The sequence below is a fragment of the Hippichthys cyanospilos genome, chromosome 20 (genome assembly GCF_059441005.1).
Source record: "Hippichthys cyanospilos isolate Australia breed blue-spotted pipefish chromosome 20, RoL_Hcya_1.0, whole genome shotgun sequence".
Taxonomy (NCBI): domain Eukaryota; kingdom Metazoa; phylum Chordata; class Actinopteri; order Syngnathiformes; family Syngnathidae; genus Hippichthys; species Hippichthys cyanospilos.
Genome location: NC_142388.1, coordinates 4,891,548 through 4,916,682, shown reverse-complemented (window position 1 = coordinate 4,916,682; position 25,135 = coordinate 4,891,548). Strand labels below are relative to the sequence as shown.

Genomic DNA, 25,135 nt, shown 5'->3' with positions numbered 1-25,135 from the left:
CATTCAAACACTCAAATGTTTTCTAAAAACTTATACATGCCTGGGACTAACTTTCTGGACACAACCACACAACACCCCCCCCCAAATACAGTAATATATACTGTATTTGGGATTGAATGAGTTCACAAAAAATGTGCAGCTAATTAGAATCCTTTATGCTAATTTCTAGTTGAATGTCAGCCTGAGCAGTATTCAACACCCTTAATTAGTACCATTTGACAGGTCTCGAAGTCTCCTCCCTTTCTCACATGTCATTTTGCACTTCCGCATCAATAGGTGTTGCTGAGGGAGTGCCGCGGTCTCCATGGCGACCTGGAGGCCCTGGCAGAGTGGGAGGCGCAGTTGGGGGATGTGCTGGCGACCAAAGGGTGGCGTCATCAGGTGAAGCACCTCAGCAGACGCACGGAGGAGCTGCAGCTGGCCGTTAAAACCCGCCTGCAGAGTCTGCAGGATGCTGTGAAGGTAAATGAATGCCTAGAAATGACTGATTGGCACTCTTAAGAAGCCTTTTAGCTTGGGAGTCGACAAAGTTATTTGCAAAAAGAATGTATGTACATATATGGGGGTTAGTGCAATAACGATGTTAATAAATGTTAAATAAAGTGGGCCTAAAAAAAACACATTTCCTATCAAATCATCCGCTTTAAAGTGAATGACGACGGAACTACAGATCAACAGTGCCCCCATGTGGCGATTATGGGTGCTCCATCCCCATGATTGACTCCATTAGTTTGTTAAACCCTGCAGCAGGCAGTGAGTCATGTTCCACAAATCTGTCATCCATGCAACTGACTGTTTACATTGGCTTGTGGCATGTTTGGTTTGTAACATGACAAGCCACATTTTACTCAGAAAGATTTAAGAATGAGCTATCATATCCTTCATATACGTAAATAGACATGTGTGTGTGTCCCAATAACATGGAATTTTGTAGATCTCACTTAATTTTGATACAGTAGTTGAATTATGCACTTTTGTAATAGTAGTTGAATAGTATAAAGTGTATTAAACCCTTTCAGTGTTGGATGGCATTTGTGAATATCATGCAAGAACATATTCCATTGGTGCTCATTTGGTTTATACCAGTTGACAGTTGACCTAATTTATTTGGGGCCTCAAATATTTGTACTGCATTTGAATTGCAAAACCAGGCTGATTTAGCAAGCACTGCACCCTACAGGCTAGTATTGTGCACATGCATCATGGCTGTGTTGGTTTTTTCCAGTTGTGCCCATCACTGTGGAACAGGGTCAATCTGGACTCAATCAGACCACATGATCCCTTTTCCATTTTCTCCTTTTTATGATCCGTTGCAAATGGAAGCCTCACTCCCCCTTTAGCCTCACTGATAAGTTGTTAATCTCTTAAGGTCGAGCCATTTCAACCCTTTGAGGCACCGATTTGTACACACACAGGTTATGTCCGCCAACTTTGAAATAAAAAGCAACTCACTGGTTTCATTTATAATTTTAATTAGTGGTTCTACAAACACCCAACACAAACAGCGAGTTTTATATTGTTTCTGCTCCACATTACAATCGCAATCCTAATAATAATTGTTCTATGTCTTTCCTCAGGACATATCGAATTTGGAGGCCGAGGTGAAAAGCCTGCATGCTGCAGTGGACCAGGTCCAAGTCACGCTGGCGTCCCCGGATCTTAACAGGCTCAGCCTGAGAGAACAGCTCAATCAGAGACAAGTAAGATGACACATGAAATCTCAATGCTACTTTTATTTTTTTTGAGAAAAACATTCATTTCACCTTTCAAAATGTTCAGTGGTGTTTATTGATTTTTTGGGGGGCAATAAAAGTCCAAAAAATGGAAAAATACCACTAAAGGCTTGAATATATATCCATTTCCTCCCCTTTAGCATTTGCTGGCTGAGATGGACGGCTTCAAGCGGCAGGTGGCTGCGGTGCAGCGGTACCAGAGCGCCCTCCGGCTTCCGGAGGAGGTGGTGGCCGATTTGGCCGTCTGCCGCACAGCGCAGAGCCTGCAGCAGGAAACCAGCCAGCTGCAGCACACCACAATTCAGCAGTGCAACATCCTGCAGGTAATGAGCACTCAAGCTCCGTGCAGTATCTGTATTGTTTTAAAAACATTAATTAAAAAAAATACAATAACCATATATGATGTCAAATTCAGATGATTAACGGAAGGCAACATAGTCTGATTTAAGGAAAAGTCAATACACTTTTTTCGTCGCCTCAAAAAGACATCTCCGTCACTCAGGGCTCAGGTAACAACCAATCACGGCACATCTGTTTTCTGAGTCAGGTCATGTGACATTTGCAAACCGAGCTGTGATTGGTTGTTACCTGATGTCATTTTCAGTCGACTGCAAGAGGCAAAACGGCCTCCCCCTAACATAATAAAATTATGAGCATATTTTCGTGCTTAATTCAGATTCCACAAACATGATATTAATCAGAAGGCCATGTTTAAACTAATGAGGCTGCATAGAAGATTTTATTGCAATTAATGTTTTATAATAGTACAAATAGCTAATACTAATAGTCTTTTGCCATTAGGAATATCTGTCTTTTTTTTTTTTTTTTGAGCTTCTTCAGACTGGTATTATCCTCCAATCCTCTGCTTCTGGGCTGATTTACCTTTAAGCTCATTGTGGAGAAGCTTAGTCATAAGAGGAAGGGTCCTTGGAGACCATGGAGAGGACAAACAACTCAGGCGTCACACAATTGACTTCAATTGAGCATGAAACTATCGCTATTTCTTCTTATCAAACTCACCAAGTGTTTTCCTTTTTCACCAACAAAATCAGTGAGGTCATCTGATGATTTTCATGTACTTAATATGAATGGATGGATGGATTATCAGATTTTTTCTTTTACATTCAGTATTCTATTATTTATTCCAGTGATGTACAACAGGCAGAACAATTAAATACTCGTCCACTAGATGGCAGTAGCTAGAAAAGGTTGTAAACTAACAGATAGTTGTATTAATACAAACAAAGAAAAATGTCTGTGTTGTGTTGTTCAGGAGGCAGTGGTGCAATATGACCAATATGAGCTGGAGGTGAAGAACCTACAGAGGTTAATAGAAGAAGCCCACCGTATCATTCAGGACCGGCCTGTCTGCACAAGCAACATTCAGGAACTTCAAGCGCAGATCCACCACCATGAGGTCAGTGGGGAAAAAAAAACACATTTTTGTACAACTGGGCTTCATAAGATGAATTATGGTTATGATTTCAATCAGAGCAACCTCTAAAAGAACGGAAACAGGAAGTGTCTTTCCTGCACTGTTATAGAAGTGTATGCATACAGGAAATGCGGCGTGAATAGAAACATTCGCCACACTTGCACAATATAGTCTTTGCAAAAATCTCATTAGTGTTACCAGGAGACTAAAACGAGATCTTAATTAATTGATAGAATTAATGTCATTTTTTTTGTCACTGAAGCACATTTTTTAAAATTTAGAATAAAGAAGGTGGCTTCAGTCATTGATTTTATTTAATGTAATCGATTACCTTCAGCTGGATTTGAAAGGAATCCCAAGAGCCCAAGTTTTCTCAATTTTTCGCAAGTGACCAAATAATTAGAAAATAACAATAAAACATCGGCCTTCCCGCCCGTCTTAGCCGTGCTTAAACGCGGTGTGTTCTCCAGTTTAATTTGGCAAAGATCTTAGCTGTGGTACGGTACATTAGTCTCTATTGTTAGCTGTGGGTGCTTTGCATTGATGTGGTAGGCTAAACTTGAGCTGCTTCTGTGATGAACAAACTTTAAGTACATTTTTTTATAGTTACATTTATCATTCATTGATCAATCCCGGGAATTTATTATCTAATTTTCAATTAATTTATTCATTACCAATCTATTTTAGACCCTGCTCAAGCCCAACTCTGAGAAGGTAATTGATTACTTTCATTGATGAAGTTAGTATTGAGTAATTGATTACTCTGAACCTAAAGGAAATGATTGACCTTTTGTACTAATCCATTTGAGAACTCCTTTAACAAAACATTTGAAAGGAAATTGGAAGAAAATATAAATAAGTACTGTACCTAGAATTTAATGTAGTAAAAATATGTTTTCAGGATTGAATGAGTTCACGAGGATACATTTTTCACATGCTGTCTTTTTCCAAATAAGCAGTGCACCTTTATGAATGCTGCCCGCACATATTTCTACTTTATCTGATGCTGCAGATTCCTGCTTGTCGCAGTGTTTTAATCGCTTTAGTTCAAGTGAGGTATTCCAGCCCAACTTTGTGACTCGGCGGTTTGATCCCCGCTGCGGGGACTCAAAAAAACGCAAGGCAGAGAAACGAGCGATTCCTGGAAGCGCGCGCTCAATATCGGATGTTATTTCCAGCCCGGCTTCCTCCGGACAGAAATCTCTCCATCACGGCGGCGCTCCGACGCCTGCGGTTGGCCCCTTAAGCCGAGCGCCTCGCGTCGACCGCTGGCCTAGTTAGTCACGTGACCTGATTATATGTGCGTTGACCATCTGCGGCGCTCGGGGTCGGGGAGGAGGGGTCGGCAGCCATTCAGGCTCATACCACAGCTGAAACCCGACACCGCCTTTGTCACTCCAAACACTCCCTCTCTCCTCGCCTGCTCCCTTTTGTCAAGAATCTGCCCTGCGGTTTGCACGGGAGGGGAGGAAAGGGGGGAGGCGTGCGCTGACATCACTTCCTGTTTTTCCCTGCACTTTTTTTTGCGAGGTTCCGAGGAATTTTGAATTCAAGCTCTCGCTCGCCGCGTCTCGCTCAACCAAACATCCTTCCTGTTGGCCCGACCGCCGCTCTGAGTCATAGGCCCGCTCCCTGCTCTGATTGGCCGAGAGATACAGAAGGGAGAGAGTGAGGCAGAGCCGTTCCGGTTCTATGCGAGCGCTCCCAAAAGCCAGAGATTGGGAAAGGGAGGAGAATGCTCCGTTGGCACGGCGCGCCCCGGCGTCTCACTCGGCATGAAGCGAGCCATACTTTGTTAACCAGGAAGTAAACTGCGCTGACCCCCGCGGTGGCTATGTTGTGACAGGAGCTGGCCCAGAAGATCCGCGGCTACCAGGAGCAGATCGCCTCGCTGCACTCCAAGTGCAAGATGCTGACGGTGAAGGCCAAGCACGCCACCATGCTCCTGACGCTCAGCGAGGCCGACGGTCTCTCGGACGAGCTCAGCGACGAAGACATGCCCGGCGCCGGAGGAGCCGGCGACAAGCAGCTGCCTGCGCACCCCTCGGTCGTCATGGTGAGTAGGAACCCCCGCCCCGATACGCACGTATCTTGGGTGTGTGCGCGTATGTGTTTGATGGCACCTTCTGCGAGACTGCCTAAATGTAAAAAAAACGGCCGCCGAAGGGAGTTTATGGTTGCAGTCAAAAAACATCACATTAACTGTTTTACTCTCAAATTGGCGTGCTTTGAAAAGTGCGTCAAAATGACAACATGCTGCTTCATTCAAAGTCCTTTCTCTTTTTCTTTTCTTCAAAAACTTTTGAGTCTTACATCTATAGCGATATCTGGATTTTACCTGACTAACTTTAAAGATTAAATAAGATGCAATGACACTTAAAACAAGTATTTTGAATCCATATTATCCACCAATTACTGAAAGGATATACAGTTGTGGTCTTTTTGAAATGAGCTTTGAAACAAAAGTTATTTGTTTACTTTGGTTTTGACTGCAACAGTTGATATAATTGAGTCAATATATCATTTATTTTCCTCTTTTCATAGTTGCAAAAGTCCTGCATAACTTCGAAATTATGATTAAATGCTTTGAGGACAGTTTAAAGAAATAATTATTTGACTGAAATATTTGTCATATATTTTCTTTAGGAATCTTTTTGAAATATTTTTTGTATTTTGTTTTTAAAATACATTTTTTTAAATAAATGGCGATGCAATCATAATACATTTCAATGAAAAGTTATATTTTCATTGCTAGTAAAAACATTAAAACATTTTTGTATTTTTTCTCAACATGATATTTAAAGACAAATAGCAATGTAATCCTATAATTCAAGTAAATATTGGTTGTATTTGTAATAAAACATTTTTAAAATGTATATTGTTTTTAAAATTCACAGTTTTAGAAGAAAAGGGCAACGTAATCACATAATATAGAAACAGGTACTAGTAAAACATTGAAAATTAAATTACTTAAATTGAAAAGTAGAAGGTCTGTGCATTGTTTTGGTTTTCTCCTTTTCAGTCAGCACCAAATGCATTTATTAATTTAAGAAACAGTTGAAATGTTGTCCTTATTATTCATGATTCAATATTTTGTTAAAACAAGATACACACTATATAATAAATTTTAATGCATATTTTGTTTTTTGCTACCTTTGGTTATTTATTCATTAACTTATCAATTTAATGTATTTATTCAGATACAGCAACATCAACTCTGAGTCTTTTTTACAAGTTTGAGATTTTTGTCCTTCCTGTGTGTATGTGAGCACGCGTGTGTGTCAGCACACTTTTTATCTGTTCCATTCATTAGCCTGCCTCGTTTAGAAGTCTCATGCTACTGTGTACGTCTCACATTCCACGGCCTTGTCAGTGCTGTCTGCACCGCGTTGCGCCAGGAAACAGGATATGTATGACTGCGTGGGTTTTCTTTTGTGTGAGTGTGTCAGCGCGATAGTCTAGTTTTCAGGTTGATCATTGTTGACCTAGTGTCCGTGCAGCTGAGAGCAAACCCCGCATGCCGATGTCCTCCATTGCGCCGCATTGCATCATAAAACCCGGGAAAGCATCCCGCGTATTTTAGCAAGGCCCCGAGTGAGTTTAGCCAAGTTGTCAACTGCCAAAAAGCCGCCCAGTCAGACTTTGGCTCACGTTTTACTTGTGTCTCGCTACTCATGCGTGCATGCAGACTGGCGGCCTGGCACACAAATGGCCCACTTCCAATACAGATAATGACACTCATACTCGGGGCCTTTACGTACAGTGTTGAGACTGCAGTTTTTTTTTCGCTCTGCTACAGTATCAATGCAAAGACTGCGGTGCAATGTACTTTTCTGGATACTCACAATGTTTTTTCCTTTCCTTTCACGTGCTGTGTTTTGTTGTTTGTGTACTTAAATATTCAGTATATATTTTATAAAGATGGCAGTACTCAACCAGTTTTGCACCCTGAACCTATTTCAACTCGGGCAATGCAGTAGTGTCTCGAGATAAAAACCTTAAATGGATATAAACCTTAAATAAATAATAAGAAATAAAATGGCTTGTTATATTGTAAACAACTATGGGACTTTGCTTTTTAGTCTGCTAGCTCAATGCTGACATAATGGGAAACTACAAATGGGCTAACAAATAGCGTCTTTGTGGTTAAACCTAACATGAATAATATTGCATGTTGTGTATCTTAAACAACCATTTCACTTTGCTCTTTAGACTGCTAGCTTAATGCTAAAATGTAATGGGAAACATTATTAATGGGCAAACAGAGCATCTTTGTGGCAGAGTTTAATTTTTGAACAAAACAGTGCAGCAGCACATGTAGACTGACAATAACATTCACAGAAGGCAATTTTTATCCTGTGAAAAAATTACTAGTTATTGCGTCACTTCTGTAGCTGTGAAAGTCTTCTTTTATGTCTGTACAGCTTTGTGATACTGCCCCTGTTACAGTCTGTCCATTGTTGGTTATTATTATGTCTTCACCTGGGCCGCAGTATAACATGCAGGAACACCTGATTTTTGAGGTTACTGTACATTTTGAAGTCAGGCTCTCCCGGCCTGGTACCAAAAGTCCCACAGGTATTTAGTGGTGGATGGGACCTCTGCTTTGAACAGGAGATGCAAACGCATATGATAACGAGAACCGTTTCACGAGCTGTTGGGGTGTCTGTGTCTTGGTTAGTGTTGGACAACAACACGGTAGAACGGATTTTGATTGCTTCCCATGCAATTATCAAACAATGCGCCCGCTACAACCTGCTCAACCTGCACACCCACTTTCATTTTGAAGCCTTTTCTCGCACTCGCTTTTGTTTTTCTGTTGTCTCACACTTTTCATTGGGCTTTTTCCTGTCCTATGTTTCCCGTTTTATTACTCCCCCTCCCCTCCTCCTCCTGCTGCTGCTTTTGGTGCGGTCAGATGACGGCAGGCCGCTGCCACACGCTCCTCTCCCCTGTGACCGAGGAGTCGGGGGAGGAGGGCACCAACAGTGAGGTCTCCTCTCCCCCTGCGTGCCGCTCCCCCTCCCCTGGGGCTAACGCTGATGCTCCTCTTAACCAGGTACTGCCCATCTGCTCCCCCGCCCCCCTTCCCCTTGGTACCCTGCTTGACCTGCCTGCTCTTCACATCATCACCTTCTTTTTTTTTTTCAACTAAGTCACACTAATTTGCTCTTGATGATTATTTTTTTTCAACACCAGAAATATTCCTTTTAGTGTGTTTAACCCAAAAAGTGATGTCTCGTTCGTTTTGATTAGTGACCTAATGCAGTACCTTGTCTTATAAAGAGCTACATGAGACAAAGACTGTGTACACAAAGTGTCATCATATATTACATATATTATCTCATAAAGAGTAATTATATACCCTTCCTGAGACCCAGTCTATTTTTGTGTCTCGTTGTGTCAGCAAGACAGCAAAGTTATGAAAACATATGAGACATATTGTAATTGGAAAGTACACTAGGACTTAAGGACTTAAGAAGACCTGATCCAGAGTCCAAAGACCTAAAAAAAATGTCCACAGGGCTTGGTCTCAGGATGATGTTACTACCCACCCAAAAATATATTTACATTATGAGTTTGTTTTTAAAATGAGTTCCTTGAATATTGTCTACACTCTAATAATTGTTGGTTTAAAAATGACCCAGTAAATGGTCAACAAAAGACTGACCCAATATTTGGGTCAATGTGGCTCAACTTCCTGGGTTGTTTTATACAAAACAACACCAAAAAAGGGTAGTTTTACATAAAATAATTTCTAAAATGGGCTTGTTTTGTATAAAGCAACTCAGAACGTTGGGTAAAATAGACACAACTATTTCGTCAATTTTTTTTAAATCATAGTTGGGTTATTTTTTACATAACTGTTTTTGGAGTGTATTTTGTACACTATGACTATTTAATATACATAGAAATCCTACTTTAGGTATTTAAGTAAAACTCATTCACTGCCATTGACAATTATTGACATCAAAATCCATTTGTAATGGACTCCACTGACCACCATGTAAGCCAAACAACCTTTTTAAATAGACTGGCAATGAATGACTTAGCATTATAAGAGTAAATAAGAAATGTGAGTCTACTTTTCAGTCAACAGTTGATAATTGAACTAGCAATCCTTAGATTCTAGCTCTCCTCCCCCTTATTCTTGACAACATTAGCAACACAATGACCTGCCTAAAAAAAGTTTGTTTGCCAAGTTTTGTTTGCGCCAGCTGCACTTAATATTTCAGATAAGACTGTATTTGTTCTTTTGTTTCGTAAATACTGCACTTCCTGCTATTATGATGGGCCCTGTTTTGTTTGCGGTGTGACTACAACTTTTAAAGACTCTCAGCAATGTCAAACTCAAGTGTGCTGCATTTGGAAATTTGCGGATCATGAGCGCAAACTATTCTCATGGGACTTTAGTCAGATGCTACTGGCGTGAATACAACACCCGTACTCATGGCTCTGATTAGCTTTTGCTAAGATTCACACACTTCCTATTTGGTGAAATGTCTCTCTAAACCCCGTGCAGTATTTTGTCCAATGCATTGAGCTTTACATCAAAGGGAAAGAATTTGAAAAAAGACACTAGGGAGCTGAAATTTCACTCAGATGGTGTCCGATGATGTCAAATTTCAATGTGTTACAACCTCATTTTTGTTACGCTACTATCCCTTGGCTAAAATACTGCAAGAATGATATGAAAGAAATCGCTCAAAATACTGCTCAAGGGTTAAATCAGGGGTGAGCAAATATACAGACAGATATTCCTAAAATGTGCACAAATAAAATGATTCTATGCGTCCCACACACTTACCTCATGTAACAGGGTCAAAGCGGCCGGAGTCAAACTGCCCTCCAGGAGCTCTACGACCCATCCATGGAAACCAGCGCCGCCAACCTGGATGACCTGCAGAGATCCTGGGAAACGCTTAAGAACGTGGTAGGATGAAACTGACATGATTTGAAACGAAACGGCACGCATCGTTTTCATCTTCTCGCCTAGCTAAGCGAGAAGCAGAAGAGTCTTTACGAGGCCCTGGAGCGACAGCAGCACTACCAGGAGTCCCTGCAGTCTGTTTCCACCAAGATGGAGTCCATCGAGACGGCGCTCGGCGAAGGCCTGGAGCCCAGCAAGACCCCTGAGAGCCAGATGGCGACACATCAGGTGAGGGACCACATCTGCACGAGCATTTGGGAAAGTGTCCGTAAACTTTGTCTAAAATCTTTCTCTCCCTTCTCACGTTGCTCTCACTTCTCACCCAGGCTCTGATGGACGAAATCCTGATGCTGCAGGATGAAATCGGCGAGCTGCAGATGTGCTTCTCGGAGGAGCTGGCGGACGGCGACGGCAGCGGCGAGCCCGCCGACCAACTGGCCCTGCAGTCCACCCTCACCGTGCTCGGAGAGAGAATGGCCACCATCAGGATGAAGGCCTCCGGGAAACGCCAGCTGCTGGAGGTAACCACAAAAAAATACAAATACAAATACAAAAGGACATAGCATTGTAACTACTTATTCCTCACAGGAGAAGCTCAGCGAGCAGCTAGAAGAGCAGCGTCAGGAGCAAGCGCTGCAACGGTACCACAGCGAGGCCGAGGAGCTGGACCACTGGCTGCTCAGCACCCGCGCCACCCTCAGCTCGGCCCTTCAACTCCAAAACGAAGACCTTGACATGGAGGAGCAGCTCATTGACTGCCAGGTGACGTACTGTGCAACATTTTAGACGCAACAGGATCAAAACATCCCTCTTTTACTTAAGTCCATCAGTGGTGGTGTATAGTGCACACACTAATTACTATTATTATTATTACGTTATATATCTTATTTATTATTCATATTATCAATCATGCCAGAACTTTCCATTTTTAAAAGCATTCTATTCTATTATATAAGCATTGTTAATGTCAATAGTCTTGGAATGTTCGTCACATTATTTTTGCCCTTTTTTCCTGTAATTAAGTAAATATAGCTCATTAAATAAAATGTATTTATTGTAAATAATACAGTGCAAATATTACAATTCAACATTTTTTAATACATAAAGTTAATTATGATTGAATAAATTACGTACTGTATGATACACTTCCAGCCCACTTAACATGGATCTTTGACTTATTTATTTAGTTATCGGGTTAAAATGGATCATTGACCTCTATAGTCGTCAACGGCAGTAAATTAGTTAATAAAGCATCGAAGTTTACATCACTATTCATCACCAGTGCGTTTATGCTAATCTATGAATGATCTAGCTCATTTGTCAGATAGAAAAATTAAAACTGGCACTTTAAAACACATTTTTAATCAGTGTAATGTATTATTACTGTAACAAAAATGAGACCAAAATATGCCTACTTTTTCATCCTGTGAGAAAAAAAAATCTGAAACGTGGGAATTGAACTGATTGCTCTTAGTATAACACTTCTGTTGTAGAAAAAAAATGCGGTCAAAGTAGGTTTATGTCCATTTATGGTCGCACAGCCACCCGACATTCTTGTACGGCCTTTGCTCTTCTCGTTTCTATGGTAACATCACAACAGGGGAACAGCTAATAATAAGGTGACAACATTTGCCCTGTAACGAACTGTAATTGTTCCTTCCTCAATAATGGTGGGAGCGCGCGTGTGTGTGTGTGTGTTTGCCGTAGTCAGGGGAGGTTAAATAAGCTGATTATAGTTCACATATGGTTCCTGTCTACCAGCCTCGTGTAGATCCACATCTCCTGGGGAGCAAACCTTAGCTAAACCCATACATTATTAACACAGACACCAACTACACTTTAATGAGATGGTATCTTAAGAAAAAAAAATCCACAATGGTTTTCGATCTATTTTTTTTGCATTTCATCTTAGTGTGTGGTTGTTAATCCACTAAACAGCCATTTAAGCAAAAGTCCAGCTGTTGAAGTAACTTTTAAAAGATAGTTGCTGTTTTTTCAGTTCTTAAGGCTTTATGCCAGAAGAGTATTTTTGCAAGGCTCTCGCTCTTCTCAGATTGGCAGAAGTAAATGGTAAACAGTTGAATGGAGACACTTTAGTTTTGTCTGGGAATGTTACAAGCACAGCCAAGGGCCCTTGAAAAGCATTCTCCAACACTAATCCCTCTTTACTTTTTCTCTATTCATAGATTAAAGAATTAAAGGCTCATCGAGTTCTTTCATTGCTCTTTCAGAATATGCTGTTGGAAATCGAGCAGAAGGTGTCGTATTTGTCGGAACTGTCGGTGCACAGCGAGAGCTTGCTGCTGGAGGGCCGAGCCGAGACCAAAAGCGAGGCGGAGCAGCTCACTGCCAAACTGCACTCCTTGAAAGACAGCTTGATGGAGCTCCAGCAGATGCTGCAGGACAAACAGGTGGACATACAGGTGAGAAGATGCATAATTTTAAGTTTTTTTTTTTCCCTTGAGATGTGTACAATTATTGTCACGTCTATTGTGCCAGTTTTACAAATGTGCGTGGTGTTTCATTTTTCATTAGCATCAATGGTGCCATTGTACTAACAGTCCCCCATGAAAGTGCACAGTTTTCCATTGTGGAACAACAAGAGATTGTGTGCCGTATAAAGAGCCTTGTTAGCAAAGAGATGCTAAGTCATGCTAAAGCTAAACATCATTAATAGTTTTTAGCGGGGGTGGAGAAACTTGTGGGCCAGATTCACTTTTGGTCAGCAAAAAATATTGAAATGCATTCTACATTTAGGCCTTGATATGATGTCCTACCTAGTTCTATACCAGGGCTCGTACATATCACATTCAACATGAGGCTTTCTAGCTGGCCTTACTGTCTCTAACGTGTGATCTGATTGGCTATTGCAACTATCTAGCAACTATATGTACCCGTTCAATGAACAGACGCCCGCACTGTTGATTCTGAAGGCCTCGGGCAGAATCATACAGCCTGGCGACACAAGTTAGCTGAATTCTGATTGGATAAAAACTCTAACCTAAAACTACAACACTGGAAGGAGTGCAACCAAATGAACATAATATGACACAAAGAGAACAGAATTGACTTTTATTTTAATTATGATAATGATGTCAGGTTATGTTAGGCCTGCAGGGAGTCTTTGCTGGCCCTGAGGGTCCACCACTGCTTAAATATGACTTATTAGTTGCGCATATTTAAATGCTGTAGTTAAAGTGACAACTTCACCTGACACTATTGTTTTTTTAAAACCTCCTCCAGGGTTCATTGCAGGAACAGGACGACAGCGAGCCAGACTCGTCGCTTTCACAGAGCCCCAACATGCAGGATTGGCTCTCCCAGGCTCGCTCGTCACGGACACAGCAGAATCACGACAACCTTCTCCGACAAATGGTGAGAGGATAGTAGACTTTACATTTACATGTGAGTCAGGCTGGTCCAAGTTAGCATCATTCCAAACACAATTGTGTCTTAGTTAATACGACTCCCCACTAAAATGTTTAGGACTACTTGAGAATAATTTTTGAATAGTTGAATAGTTCCACTATAATTCCATACTCATCAAATCTCTTTGAACATGTCAATGTAAGTATTTAATCACACACACAACATAATATTTGTTTATGTTTGTAGGAGCTGCAGCAGCATGTAGCAGAGCAGAGGAAGTTGCTTAAATCAGTAGCCAGTGTTGGGGAAGACTTACTCAGTCAACACATCACGACAAACGGAGATAGGTACGTTCTCATCATTTTATGTGGCCGGCAAAATGCAAATTAACACTTCAAGTTTCTTGCTAATATATCACATTTGCAAGTTGCTGGTTGGGAAAAAAAACAAAACTACCTTAATTGCTACCTAAATTGAGCTGCAGGTTCTCTTTTAACAAAGAGCTTGCATGGAACATGTTTACAAGGGTTGGTCATGTTTTTAAAAATCCTTCCTCTGCAGTGAGACGTCTCATCCCGTGGGGGTGTTGCTGGAGACAGAGAGTTTGTCTCACGACCACTTAAGGCAACGATGGGAGAACCTGAACAAAGATCAAAGCACAAAGCTGCAGCTTTCACTCAACACGCTGGAACAGGATCAGTTTAGTCCGGTACGATCTCCTCGCATCACATGTGTGACATCTTCATGCCTGATGTCTCACGGCACTCTCGTATACAGATCATCCACCGGTCCCGTCTGACCAGTCCCAGCATGGTGTTCCGCGGCGAGTCCAGTTGCCAGGACTCTCGCTCGCCGACTGCTTTATTTGAGGCCTGCAGCCAAGCTCTGGAAAGAATCGCAGAAGAGGTAAAAGCAATCGCTTTAGACTTCTCCTTGCTTGACCGTGTCAAAACTATATGCTCCGTTCGCAGGCTGAAAGCGGTGACAAGAAAATGGCGCTTTCCTCAAGCGTGGCGGCGCTCCAACATAATTTGTGTGCCGCGGTCTCGGCTGCCTCCAACTGGTTGGACGCCGCTGAGAACCAGATGTTCTCGGGCCCCGTGCTGCTGTCTGAGGATACGGAGACGCAGCTCACACAACTAGAGGTAAGAAAGAGGAAAAACTTTCAAACGTATTGGAAATTGTCATTCGTTTGATGCTTTTTCAGGGTTTCTGCTTGCATTTTGAATGAAGTGTTTTTTTTTGTTGAAATCACCTTTTTTCCTCAATAAAAATCAGGTATTATAACCTAATGGTAAATGGACTTTCAAGGTAGTGGAGTTTCTAATCTATACTATTCTATTCATCCTTACAGTGCACCAATAAAGACCTGAAGGAGATGAGCAGAGAGGTGAACCAGTGCAGAGACCTGCTGGGTGGAGGGGCGGGCAGGCTGTGCGGAGGGGAGGAGCGAGCCTTGATGGAGGACACCCTGGAAGGTCTGCAGGAGAGGATGGGCTTGCTGGACTCCACCCTTGAACAGCAATGCGACACCATGAGAGACAAACTCCAGGAGCACTTAAACTTCCAGGTAACATTCTTAAAAAATCAAAAGGAAAGAAATTGCAATGTAGAAGAAATCGAATGACAAAATATGGTGCTTCATAATAAAAATAACAGTGCAATAACAAACTCCTGATGGTGTTGATTTCTGTTTTCTCTCATTGTGCCAGAATGAACTCCGAATGCTGTTCACAGCTTTGAGCGAGAGTAAACACCTGCTGCTGCAGAAGATGGCCGCAACAGTGGACAGGCCCGCAGCCAAGCAGATCGAGGTTCGATGCCAACACGCACAGGAAAAGACAAAAAAAAATCTATTATTTATGACTAAAAGAAAAACTATAATAATGAGCTAATGTATCTTGAAACAGCATTCATTCTTTGTCTGTGCAGCAACATTAGCTATTAATCGAACAATATACATTATTTGTTATTGTGGTGCTAGCTAAAGTTCATGCTAATATTGGTCTGCATCAGAATGACAAACTATGATAAACAGCTCTTTATATGATCCAACATTCTGAAATATGCAATCGCAATGTTTTGTTATTTTCATTAGTAATGTCAAGCACAGGATATTGTTACCGTTTACGATTTGGGCATGTTTTTTAAAGACATTATCCGAGGTGGAGGACAGTCTGAGGGAATTTGAGCAGAGAGTGACAGAGTTGAGGACCAAAGCTGAAGGAATCCAATCTGACCGAATCTCCCACCAAGAACTCATCAAATTACATGTAAACCAAAAAAAAAAAAAAATTGCAAGTTAGCTTTGCTTCTCTGATAGCATTGGTGACAGGGTGGACATTTTTTGGCGCAGGACACATACGAAGAGCTGCTGCTGATGCTGGGCTCCAGACGCAGCGGCCTGAACCGAGCCCTGTCCCTCAAAGCTCAGTACGAGGCGGCGCTCCGAGACCTCACGGACATGGTGGACACGGCACAGGACAAGATGGCAGCTGACCAGAAAATGACAGTCGCCTCGGTCGTTGAGGTCCAAATGTTACTGGACAAACACAAAGTAAGATTTTTTTTTTTAATAAATCATACCTTTAAAAATGTTTTTGGTTTTTCTTGATATCGTGAATGATTTTGTGTTTCAGGAGTTCTTCCAAAGTCTCGAATGCCACATGATCCTCACCCAGACCTTCTACAGCAAAGTGTCTGGACTGGTAGCGCCTCGAGAAAGCCAGGCCCTGGAGGAGACCATGTCTTTAGCTCATAGCGTCCTAAAGCAGGCCCACAGGAGGGGAGTGGAGCTAGAGGGCATTCTGGAGGTGAGAGTCAACAAAATGTCCTACAAAATGTGTCTATTTCATTGAGGATTTGATGATAAACACATGAGCTTGCCTCTGCCAGTCATGGAGCAGGCTCGTGGAAGACTACCAGGCTCTGTGTAGACAGCTGGAGGCTGTGGAGTGCAGCATCCCTACAGTGGGCCTGGTTGAGGAGACCGAGGAGAGACTCTTTGAGAGAATCACTCTCTACCAGGTAATATGGAATATCCAGTTCCATTGAGCTCTGACATATTTTGTCTCTACTTTTTGGGAAACCGCTATTGTTAAAATCAATTGATATTTGATTAAAATAACGGAAGAAGAATCAGGGCCCCACTAATCGGCCCCATTAATCTGCTCATATGCTACACACATAAATCTTTGTATGATTGTATGGATGTTGTCAATTTTATTTCTGTTGGTTTTCAGCGTCTGAAGGCCAGTCTGACTGAGCATCAGCCGCAACTCTATCAGGTCCTGGAGGAGGGCAAGAGGCTTCTTCTGTCCGTCAGCTGCTTGGACTTGGAGAACCAACTGACTCAGCTGGGAGAGCATTGGCTCTCATCCACCACCAAAGTCAACAAGGAGCTGCACCGCTTTGACTCCACCCTCAAACAGTGGAGCAGGTCAGATTCAGGAAAACGTTACAGAAGATGTGTTAATAATTTTGAGTGATTTAATCGTGTTTGTTGTTAACTTGGCAAATCCAGGTACCAAAGAGAATCAGTAGAGTTGGGCCACTGGTTGCAATTAGCTCTGGACAGACTGGAGTTTTGGACAACACAGTCGATCACCGTCCCTCAGGAGCTGGAGACCGTCAGAGATCACCTCTGTGCCTTCCTGGTAAGTTTTGATGTCAATCGAATGTTCAGAACCTGAGAGGTTATTACGAGAGGGTTTTTTTTTTTGTAGGAGTTCTCCAAGGAGGTAGATGCCAAGTCCTCATTGCGTTCCTCCGTCCTGAGCACGGGCAACCAGCTGCTGCGATTGAAGCGGGTGGACACGGCCAGTCTGAGGACAGCCCTGGGCCACGTGGAGACGCAATGGGCCGAGCTTCTCACTTGCATTCCCATCGTCCAGGAGAAGCTCCATCAGGTAGAAGTTGATCCTTCTTTTTTTGCTTCTGATCTCATCTTAAACTGTTTTTGTCCCTCAGCTCCAGATGGAGAAGCTGGCGTCTCGGCACGCCATCGCCGAGCTCATCAGCTGGATCGCGCTTATGGAGAACATCATTAGCGAAGACCAGGAGCAAATCGCTGGAGCTGTGGGCTCAGAGGTGGTCCAGAACTTCTTGCAAAAGTACAAGGTAAAAAGAAACAAAACGATCAAATCCAAACAAAAAGCACAAACACCTTTTTTTTTCCCACAGGGGTTTCGCATCGACCTGACCTGCAAACAGCTGACTGTGGACTTTGTCAATCAGTCGGTACTGCAGATCAGCAGTCAGGACGTGGAAGGAAAGCGCAGCGATAAAACCGACTTCGCCGAGCGACTCGGCGCCATGAACAGACGATGGCAGATACTGCAAGGGCTCATCACGGAAAAGGTCAATCATCTTCTGTCCGTTTGTCAACAGTGCCGACCTGGCCCTAAAATTCTTGTGTTTCTTTTTTAGATTCAACTTTTAGAAGGACTTTTGGAAAGTTGGCTTGAGCATGAGAATGGAGTGCAGACCTTGAGAACATGGCTGACAGTCCAAGAGGAGAAACTGAAGAAGAGACATAGGATAGAGGATGTTGCATCGGTGCAGAATGCACTCAAAGATTGTCAGGTAGTTTTATGAAGAGTACTGTAGTTTGCCCCTTGTTGTTCGGTTAAGTAGTGACAATGGACATAATTCATTCATTGATCTAATAAAGCTGTTATTTTTATATGACTATCTTTTACTCTGGTGTTGTTCTTCCAGGAGTTGGAGGAACTTGTGAAGGAGAAAGTAAAGGATCTAGAGAAAGTCGAGGAACGGGGTAACGCTCTCATCCAGGATAAGAAAGAAGAAGCCTGCGTGGTCGTCAAGGAAACCCTTAAAGGACTTCAGCAATCCTGGGCTCATTTGGATCACATGGTAAGGTCATGCTTTAACCAGTAACCGACTTGTGGTCTTTCTGGGCTTGAATAAAGTTTTGCTGCCACCAGATAAGTCAGATGAAGGTGAGCCTGCGTTCAGTGCTGGAACAGTGGACCTTATACAGGCGTGTTGCAGAAGAGATGGATGGCTACCTGCTGGAGGGCAGGTACTGCGTATCCCGGCTGCAGCTCATAAGTGGCTCCTTGGAGGCTGTGCAGCAGCAGGTGGAGAGTCTGGAGGTGAGTACAACATATTGTGACTAATGCCATGAATTTGAGCTGTTTAAGGAAGTGATTGAAACTGACATTTCTCGCAAAATGCGTTGAGGGTTAATCCGATTTGTTTTTGTTTTGACTTCCAGAACCTGCAAGAGGAGATGGACAAGCAGGAGAGCAGTCTACTGAAGTTTGGCTCTGTAACCCAACAGCTCCTCACCGAATGCCACCCGTGTGTGGCGGAAACGCTGAACAGAGCGCAGCGAGACGTCAACATGAGGTAACATAGCGGGAAAAAAAAAAATCCCGATTGGAGGCGAAATCCTAAATGAAATCATTTTGTTAGGTGGAACGATCTTTTAGAGCAGATCTCAGAGCAGCTGAGGAGCAGTAAGGCCTTGCTGGGCCTATGGCAGCAATATAAAGAACTAATGGGAACATGCGTGAAAGCCGTGGAGAGGCAGGAGGAGCGTGCCGACCGCCTGCTCAAGAGCGCCACCGACAGGGACATCACGGAAGAGGAGAGCCGCGCCTGGATGAAGAACTGTGACGTGAGTACAAAATTCCAGACAAGAGTGAAACCAATCTCACTCTACTGATTTAGTACAAGACCCCTCTGCGGAACACTAAATTACACCCTTCACTCTCAGTATGCTTGAATGTAGAGGCGAGGTCTAGGCCCAACAAAAGCCTTTAGAGAGTGCAGACAGACCCCCTGATTTACACAACAGGGGTCATCCGGTGTCCTGCTGGGGATGTTGATCCTTACTTGGGATAGTTCTCTCTAATACTCTTTCCAGAATTTTATTTCAAGAATTAAAGGAAAAAGCCACTAATGTTACAAGTTGTGATTAATTTTTTTTCCGGCCCGGACAGATAAATGGGACGTTTATGGTCCTTCAAGCATAGGCCAAAAATGATCAGCCAAATAGCCGATATTTACCAATTGTTTTAACTCTTTATCTCCATATACTCAAACCATTTCCAACAAGTAACACTGGTGTAATATAATTTTGTATTTACGACGTATAAATCTATCCCATAATTTTGTATATACTTGTGTATTTATCATGGAATTTGGTGATGAACTAATTCTGCAGACATGTCATTGCAAAACAAAGCAAATCTTAATTTGCGCAATGCAAGTAGTGCAAAGGTTTGACCTAGATTTCACTACTTGTCACACAACATGAAGTTGCAGTGTGTTTAGAAAAAAAAAATCATAGTACTTGTAATACAAAAGTATATGTTATATATATATATATATGTTCTGTTAGTGAATATCTGCATATACATGAATTGAAGCCTAATGAATTGAATTGTAAGAATTTTTTTTTTTTGCCAATTATTCACCAATCAGTATTTTTTCCTGTCAAAAACTGCCAACGGCCTAAAAAAAAAAAAAATCCGTATCAGTCGGGCTCTATTTACAACAGTAAATATATAAATTACATGCTGAATATTTCATGGTTGTTCCTTACATAATTTATTTTATTTCTTTTATTTCTCTAACGTTAAAACTGAGAGAAAAATGGAACACATTTTTGGAATGTTTGCGGTCTGCCAATCAGTCATTAAGTAAACTACAGAAAAAGCTTACAGTAATCAATATTTCTGTTGCCCTTATATTTTTTCCTTTCAACTAACTAATACCCGGTAATCACATCGATAATAAAGATGTTTACCTGACTGATCCTAAAAAGACAATTTATTAACGTCACTGGTATTACAGGAGTGTCTCGGCGAGCAGGAATCGGTGCAACGTTCACTCCAGCAGCTGCAAAATTTGGGAGAACAGCTGCGAAGCCGAGTGGACGCCTACTCCTTTGCCGCCCTGCAGTCGGACCACATGGCGCTGAAGTATCGCTTGTCGGCGCTGCCGCAATCCCTACACAGGCAGCAGGAGGCGCTGCAGGTACATAGTGAGGACTTGGGACCAGCTTGTCTTTGTTTTGCTAGCGCATTGGTTCTCATCATAATACGAATTTAAACAGGCAAAGTCGGTAAACTTTTGAATGGCTGTCAACACCGTTTTTCTAAATCACTTTTTTGATGATTTTGAAAAATTCAGCAAAATGTTTACCATTTTCTTCAGATTAAAATGTTTAAGATATCAGTGCCCCTGTGTTAAAGTTCCAGATTGATGTACATCAATGTATTATTATTTATTATTTAATAGGAGTTTTTCAGTATCAAACGGTTCATTTGGACAAAAAAAGATTGACATTTTTATTCCAGACACTTTGATGCACTAAGTTTATTTTTTTCAGTTTCAGACTAACCTGTACAAACCCTGAAAAAAGTGGTTAACATTTGTTAAAAGTTGAATTATTTATTTGATATCATATTCATATTTTATCTAAAACCCAAAAGACTTCAATGTACAAATAACCTTGCCATTCCCGTTCCTTTTTGATAGTGTTTGCTGTTCTGATAGTTTTTTGTAATTGACTAGTGTGGAAGTCGGGCCTGCGAGGGCTTCAGGGACCAGTTGGACGCGCTCGCTCAAACGGACGCCGAAGCCGCGCGAGCGTTGAAGGAATCCGAGCAGCTCGGCTCACCAGCGTTGAGTGACATTCAAACGCGGATGGACAAACTCAAGGTTGGACGCCAGCTCTCTCCGTCTGTTTTTTTTCCTATGCACGTTTGGTGTACGAGTGAGCGAGCGTGGTTGTTCTCAGGCTCCCCTGTCCAAGCTGAGCAGCCTGTCTCCAGACCTGGAGCGTGTCAACGTGCTCATGTACCGACTACCTCTCAGCGATGCGGATTTGAAACGTCTTCAAAGTCTTAACAGAGCGTGGGCGTCTCACTCGGCTCTCCTGAGCGAGAGATTCAGGTACGCTTCGCTGATGCTCGTCTCCTGTCCTTTTGCTTTCTGATACCAATAAAAAAAATATCGCTGTTGTGGTTCCAGTAAATTACAGGCGGCGCTGCTCATGCATCAGACATTCCTCCAGAAGTGCGAAGCCTGGATGGACTTCCTCTCCGAGGCAGAGCAGAAGTTGGCCGCTGAGATCACCGGCAACTACCAGAGTCTGCTGGAGCAGCAGCGAGAGCATGAGGTCAGAGACGCGCTGACTTTCAATGTATGTGTGCGTTAAAGGAAGAATGGAATCTCATGGAAACTGTGTTTGCTTGCAGTTGTTCCAGGCTGAGATGTTCAGCCGACAGCAGATTCTTTACTCCATTATCAGCGATGGGCATAATATGCTCAACCAAGGACAAGTGGATGATGGGTAAATAGACACAAAACCCTATGACCTCACTACTCAAAATGAACTAATAATAATAGTAACAATTATAAATTACCATAAAATCCCGTGAAGATGACATCACATGTGCACACCTGCTGGTCATGTGATCATGGTCTTCAAGATGAGCTGTAATTGGCTATTCCCTGACCTTTGAGTACATGTAATTTTTTGTAGACAGTAAGTGGCAAAATGTCTTACAGTCTCTAATATTTCATTTTGCATTTAAATTAATTTAGCTATCAAATGATTTGACAATGCCTTTTTACTGCTAAAATTGTTCAATAATCGTGCAAGCTCTTTAAACCCCAGGATGTACCTCTTTTAATTATAAGGATTTTTTATTTTTTATTTGAATGAGTTATTATTAATGGAAATTTCCATTACATTGCGCCTTTCAAGAAACTCAAGAACCAGTAAACCACAAACAAAATCTATGAATACAGTTGAATAAAATATAACCCAATTATGTCTCAAATAAGGACCAAGAAAATATTTATTTATTATTTAAATATCAGTGTTACCCAACTTTTTGGGTATTTACAGAAAAAAGGGGATTTTTTTTCTGTAAGATAACCTAAAAAATAACTATATGTTTTTTTTAATAACCTAGAAAAGTATATGAAATTGAAATATTGGGTTGCCCTTTTTTGAATCATGATTGTGTAATTTTGAACTCAATTTTTGTAAAATCGCTTCCAATCACCATAATAACGCATTTTACGGCGTCCGCCCTCAAACAGCGACGACTTCAGCGTGAAGCTGGCCCTGCTGGCCAATCAATGGCAGGGCGTGGTACGGCGTGCCCAGCAGCGTCGGGGCATCATAGACAGCCTTCTCCATCAGTGGCACAGCTACCACGAGATGTCGGAGAAGCTGCTGCGCTGGCTCCAGGACGCGTCTCGCGAGCTCAACGCGCATCACCCCGGAGGAGAACCTCTCGCCCTGCAGCAGGCCAGGAACCTTCTGGATCAGATACAGGTACGCATTGATACCACGGAGCTTTTTATCATGGCCTGCATAAGTTCTAACCCCCTCACTGCCGAACCCCCCATCTCCAACCGATGGTAGACTCCCTTAGTTGACTTGTACCCCCTCGGTCCACTCTCCTTGTCCCGCCTCCTGCAGCTGCGAGAGCGCGTTCTCCAGAGGCAGCAGGGAGGCTACATCGTGACGGTGGAAGCCGGCAGGAGCTTGCTGCTGTCGGCCGACGCGGATGCCGAGGCCGCGCTGCAGACGGAGCTGATGGAGGTTCAGGAGAGGTGGAGGCACGCCCACCACCGCCTGGAACAGCAGAGGAAGGAGCTGCACGCGCTGCTCAAGGTCTGGAAGTTGGGGAACTGCAGACTGAACGATTTTTCATTCGGATTTGACCTTTTGGGCGCCGAATCGCTCTTATAGCAAATTAGATTGCGAAAAATTGGATGACAGTCATAAAATGATGAGGAAAGCATTGCGATACTGCAGTGAATGCATTTGGTATTTTGGGATATATATATATATATATATATATATATATATATATATATATATATATATATATATATATATATATATATAAATATATATAAATATATATATAAATAATCCTCACATTTTTGGACTGTCTTCTTCTTAGCTGCAACGCTCCTTGCCAAGTATGATCCTGTTTCATCCTCGGATACTCTCCCTATTGACGCTCTAAAAATAGCCCGCACCCAGTGGAGCGCAGCGTTCCCTGCCCGCCACGGCCGTTGGGCGCTCTCATCTTTGCTTTTATGTGCGGTTTGGAGCGCAGAATTGGGAGCGATGCGAGAAAGGCATCGACTTCTCACTGGAGAAGCTGAGGGCCTTCAAGAAGAAGCTGTCGGCGTCGCTTCCGGACCATCACGATGAGCTGCACGCCGAGCAGATGCGATGCAAGGTGAAGATGCGGTTTATTATTCGTACTCGTGCGGCAACATGATCTTTTTGTTTCTTGCTCACACGTCAGAGTCGTTAATTGTTGTGGGGGTGATTCCCAGACGTGTCTTCATGATTCATGCATCGCACGTCCTGGGCCTGTTGGGGGAGGAGCATAGAGAAGAAAGGAGGAGGGAGTGCATGCGCAGAAAGCAAGTGGGGGTGTGCGGATGCATACGTTTATGTATTAGTGTTTCACAGTGACGGAGGAAGGAAAAGGGGATGCAAGGGGATGATAGTGCTGTTGCCGTTTCGCTAGGCTAAAGGAAGAAGGTCAAAGGGCAAAGGGCTTTTCTTCCTATTCATCATGTCATGTGCACACAGGAGCTGGAGAACAGCGTGGAGGGCTGGAGCGATGACTTCACTTCCTTGTTACTCCTGAGGGATTCCTTGGTGGGCGTGGTCGGCAGCGATGACATCACGCTACTCCAGGAGCGACTCCAGCTTCTTCAGCGACAATGGGAGGAAGTCTGCCACCAGGTACACTTAGAATGCTCTTTTATACATTCGACAGTCTCTTTAGCGTTGTTGTTTTGTTTTGTTTTTATTCATAGTCAAATTATAGGTTAAAAATCAATGATAATTATTTTAGAAAATATGTCTTATTTACTTGTTTTTGGTGAAATATAAATGAATTTGATTCGTAAAATATTGAAATGTAATATCACCCCCCAAATTTTTCAAAAGTTTCAATGTTAACGGAACACCATTGTTCCAAACGTGGTACTAGTTAAAATTGTGTTTGTGGAAATTCTGGCCATTTCTTGCCAGCAGTTTTGCTACTTGCAGGCCCATTAAAATGACATCACACTTGCTCAGTTGTCAGGTAATGACCAATCACTGCTCACCTGCTTTAGAAGATGAACAGTGATTGGTTGTGAATTGAGCCCTGATCAACTTTCATTTTAATCCAAAGCAAGTGGCAAGACAGCCACTCCCTGAGACAGATAATTATTAAAATGCTTTAAAATGAAGAATTTAAGCAGTTTTTGTCACGTCAATCTACAGTTAGTTTCATTTGGATTTATGTTATGATTGACACCAGTTTGAAGGACGTCCGGGTTTTACGTCTCCATCCTATCAGTGCATCATTCAACTCCCAAGTCCAAATGTATCTTCTCGTCTTGTTTCACGCCCTCTTGATCGCATTGTGTCTTCTCTGTGTTTGCGTTGTCAGTTGTCCCTGCGTAGGCAGCAGGTAAGCGAGAAGTTGAACGAGTGGGCCATCTTCAATGAGAAGAACAAGGAGCTGTGCGAGTGGCTCACGCAGATGGAGAGCAAAGTCTCTCAAAACGGAGACATCAGCATCGAGGAGATGATCGAGAAGCTGCGGAAGGTGAGCCCCAGGCGGATCCGCCGAAATCCAGCCGCCCGTCCTCACG

At 42.6% G+C, this 25,135-nt stretch overlaps 1 protein-coding gene across 1 annotated transcript in view; it reads left to right on the top strand.

Moving 5' to 3' along the window:
• The window catches only part of syne1a (spectrin repeat containing, nuclear envelope 1a), a 109,428-nt gene that overhangs the window by 71,537 nt on the left and 12,756 nt on the right, over positions 1-25,135 (top strand). The window contains exons 90-131 of the mRNA XM_088404054.1: positions 277-462; positions 1,578-1,700; positions 1,874-2,056; positions 3,007-3,150; positions 5,015-5,224; positions 8,087-8,227; positions 9,989-10,102; positions 10,166-10,327; positions 10,426-10,620; positions 10,688-10,861; positions 12,331-12,522; positions 13,343-13,474; positions 13,715-13,815; positions 14,030-14,177; positions 14,246-14,374; positions 14,440-14,613; positions 14,823-15,038; positions 15,181-15,282; positions 15,622-15,741; positions 15,825-16,025; positions 16,108-16,281; positions 16,364-16,495; positions 16,711-16,907; positions 16,992-17,124; positions 17,194-17,376; positions 17,438-17,587; positions 17,651-17,827; positions 17,897-18,052; positions 18,188-18,343; positions 18,415-18,585; positions 18,708-18,841; positions 18,908-19,112; positions 20,294-20,476; positions 21,017-21,163; positions 21,243-21,397; positions 21,476-21,623; positions 21,703-21,797; positions 22,556-22,793; positions 22,941-23,135; positions 23,590-23,715; positions 24,078-24,233; positions 24,931-25,089. Of these exons, the coding sequence (XP_088260180.1) occupies positions 277-462; positions 1,578-1,700; positions 1,874-2,056; positions 3,007-3,150; positions 5,015-5,224; positions 8,087-8,227; positions 9,989-10,102; positions 10,166-10,327; positions 10,426-10,620; positions 10,688-10,861; positions 12,331-12,522; positions 13,343-13,474; positions 13,715-13,815; positions 14,030-14,177; positions 14,246-14,374; positions 14,440-14,613; positions 14,823-15,038; positions 15,181-15,282; positions 15,622-15,741; positions 15,825-16,025; positions 16,108-16,281; positions 16,364-16,495; positions 16,711-16,907; positions 16,992-17,124; positions 17,194-17,376; positions 17,438-17,587; positions 17,651-17,827; positions 17,897-18,052; positions 18,188-18,343; positions 18,415-18,585; positions 18,708-18,841; positions 18,908-19,112; positions 20,294-20,476; positions 21,017-21,163; positions 21,243-21,397; positions 21,476-21,623; positions 21,703-21,797; positions 22,556-22,793; positions 22,941-23,135; positions 23,590-23,715; positions 24,078-24,233; positions 24,931-25,089 (6,717 nt within the window). The remainder of the gene's footprint in view (positions 1-276; positions 463-1,577; positions 1,701-1,873; positions 2,057-3,006; positions 3,151-5,014; positions 5,225-8,086; positions 8,228-9,988; positions 10,103-10,165; positions 10,328-10,425; positions 10,621-10,687; positions 10,862-12,330; positions 12,523-13,342; positions 13,475-13,714; positions 13,816-14,029; positions 14,178-14,245; positions 14,375-14,439; positions 14,614-14,822; positions 15,039-15,180; positions 15,283-15,621; positions 15,742-15,824; positions 16,026-16,107; positions 16,282-16,363; positions 16,496-16,710; positions 16,908-16,991; positions 17,125-17,193; positions 17,377-17,437; positions 17,588-17,650; positions 17,828-17,896; positions 18,053-18,187; positions 18,344-18,414; positions 18,586-18,707; positions 18,842-18,907; positions 19,113-20,293; positions 20,477-21,016; positions 21,164-21,242; positions 21,398-21,475; positions 21,624-21,702; positions 21,798-22,555; positions 22,794-22,940; positions 23,136-23,589; positions 23,716-24,077; positions 24,234-24,930; positions 25,090-25,135) is intronic.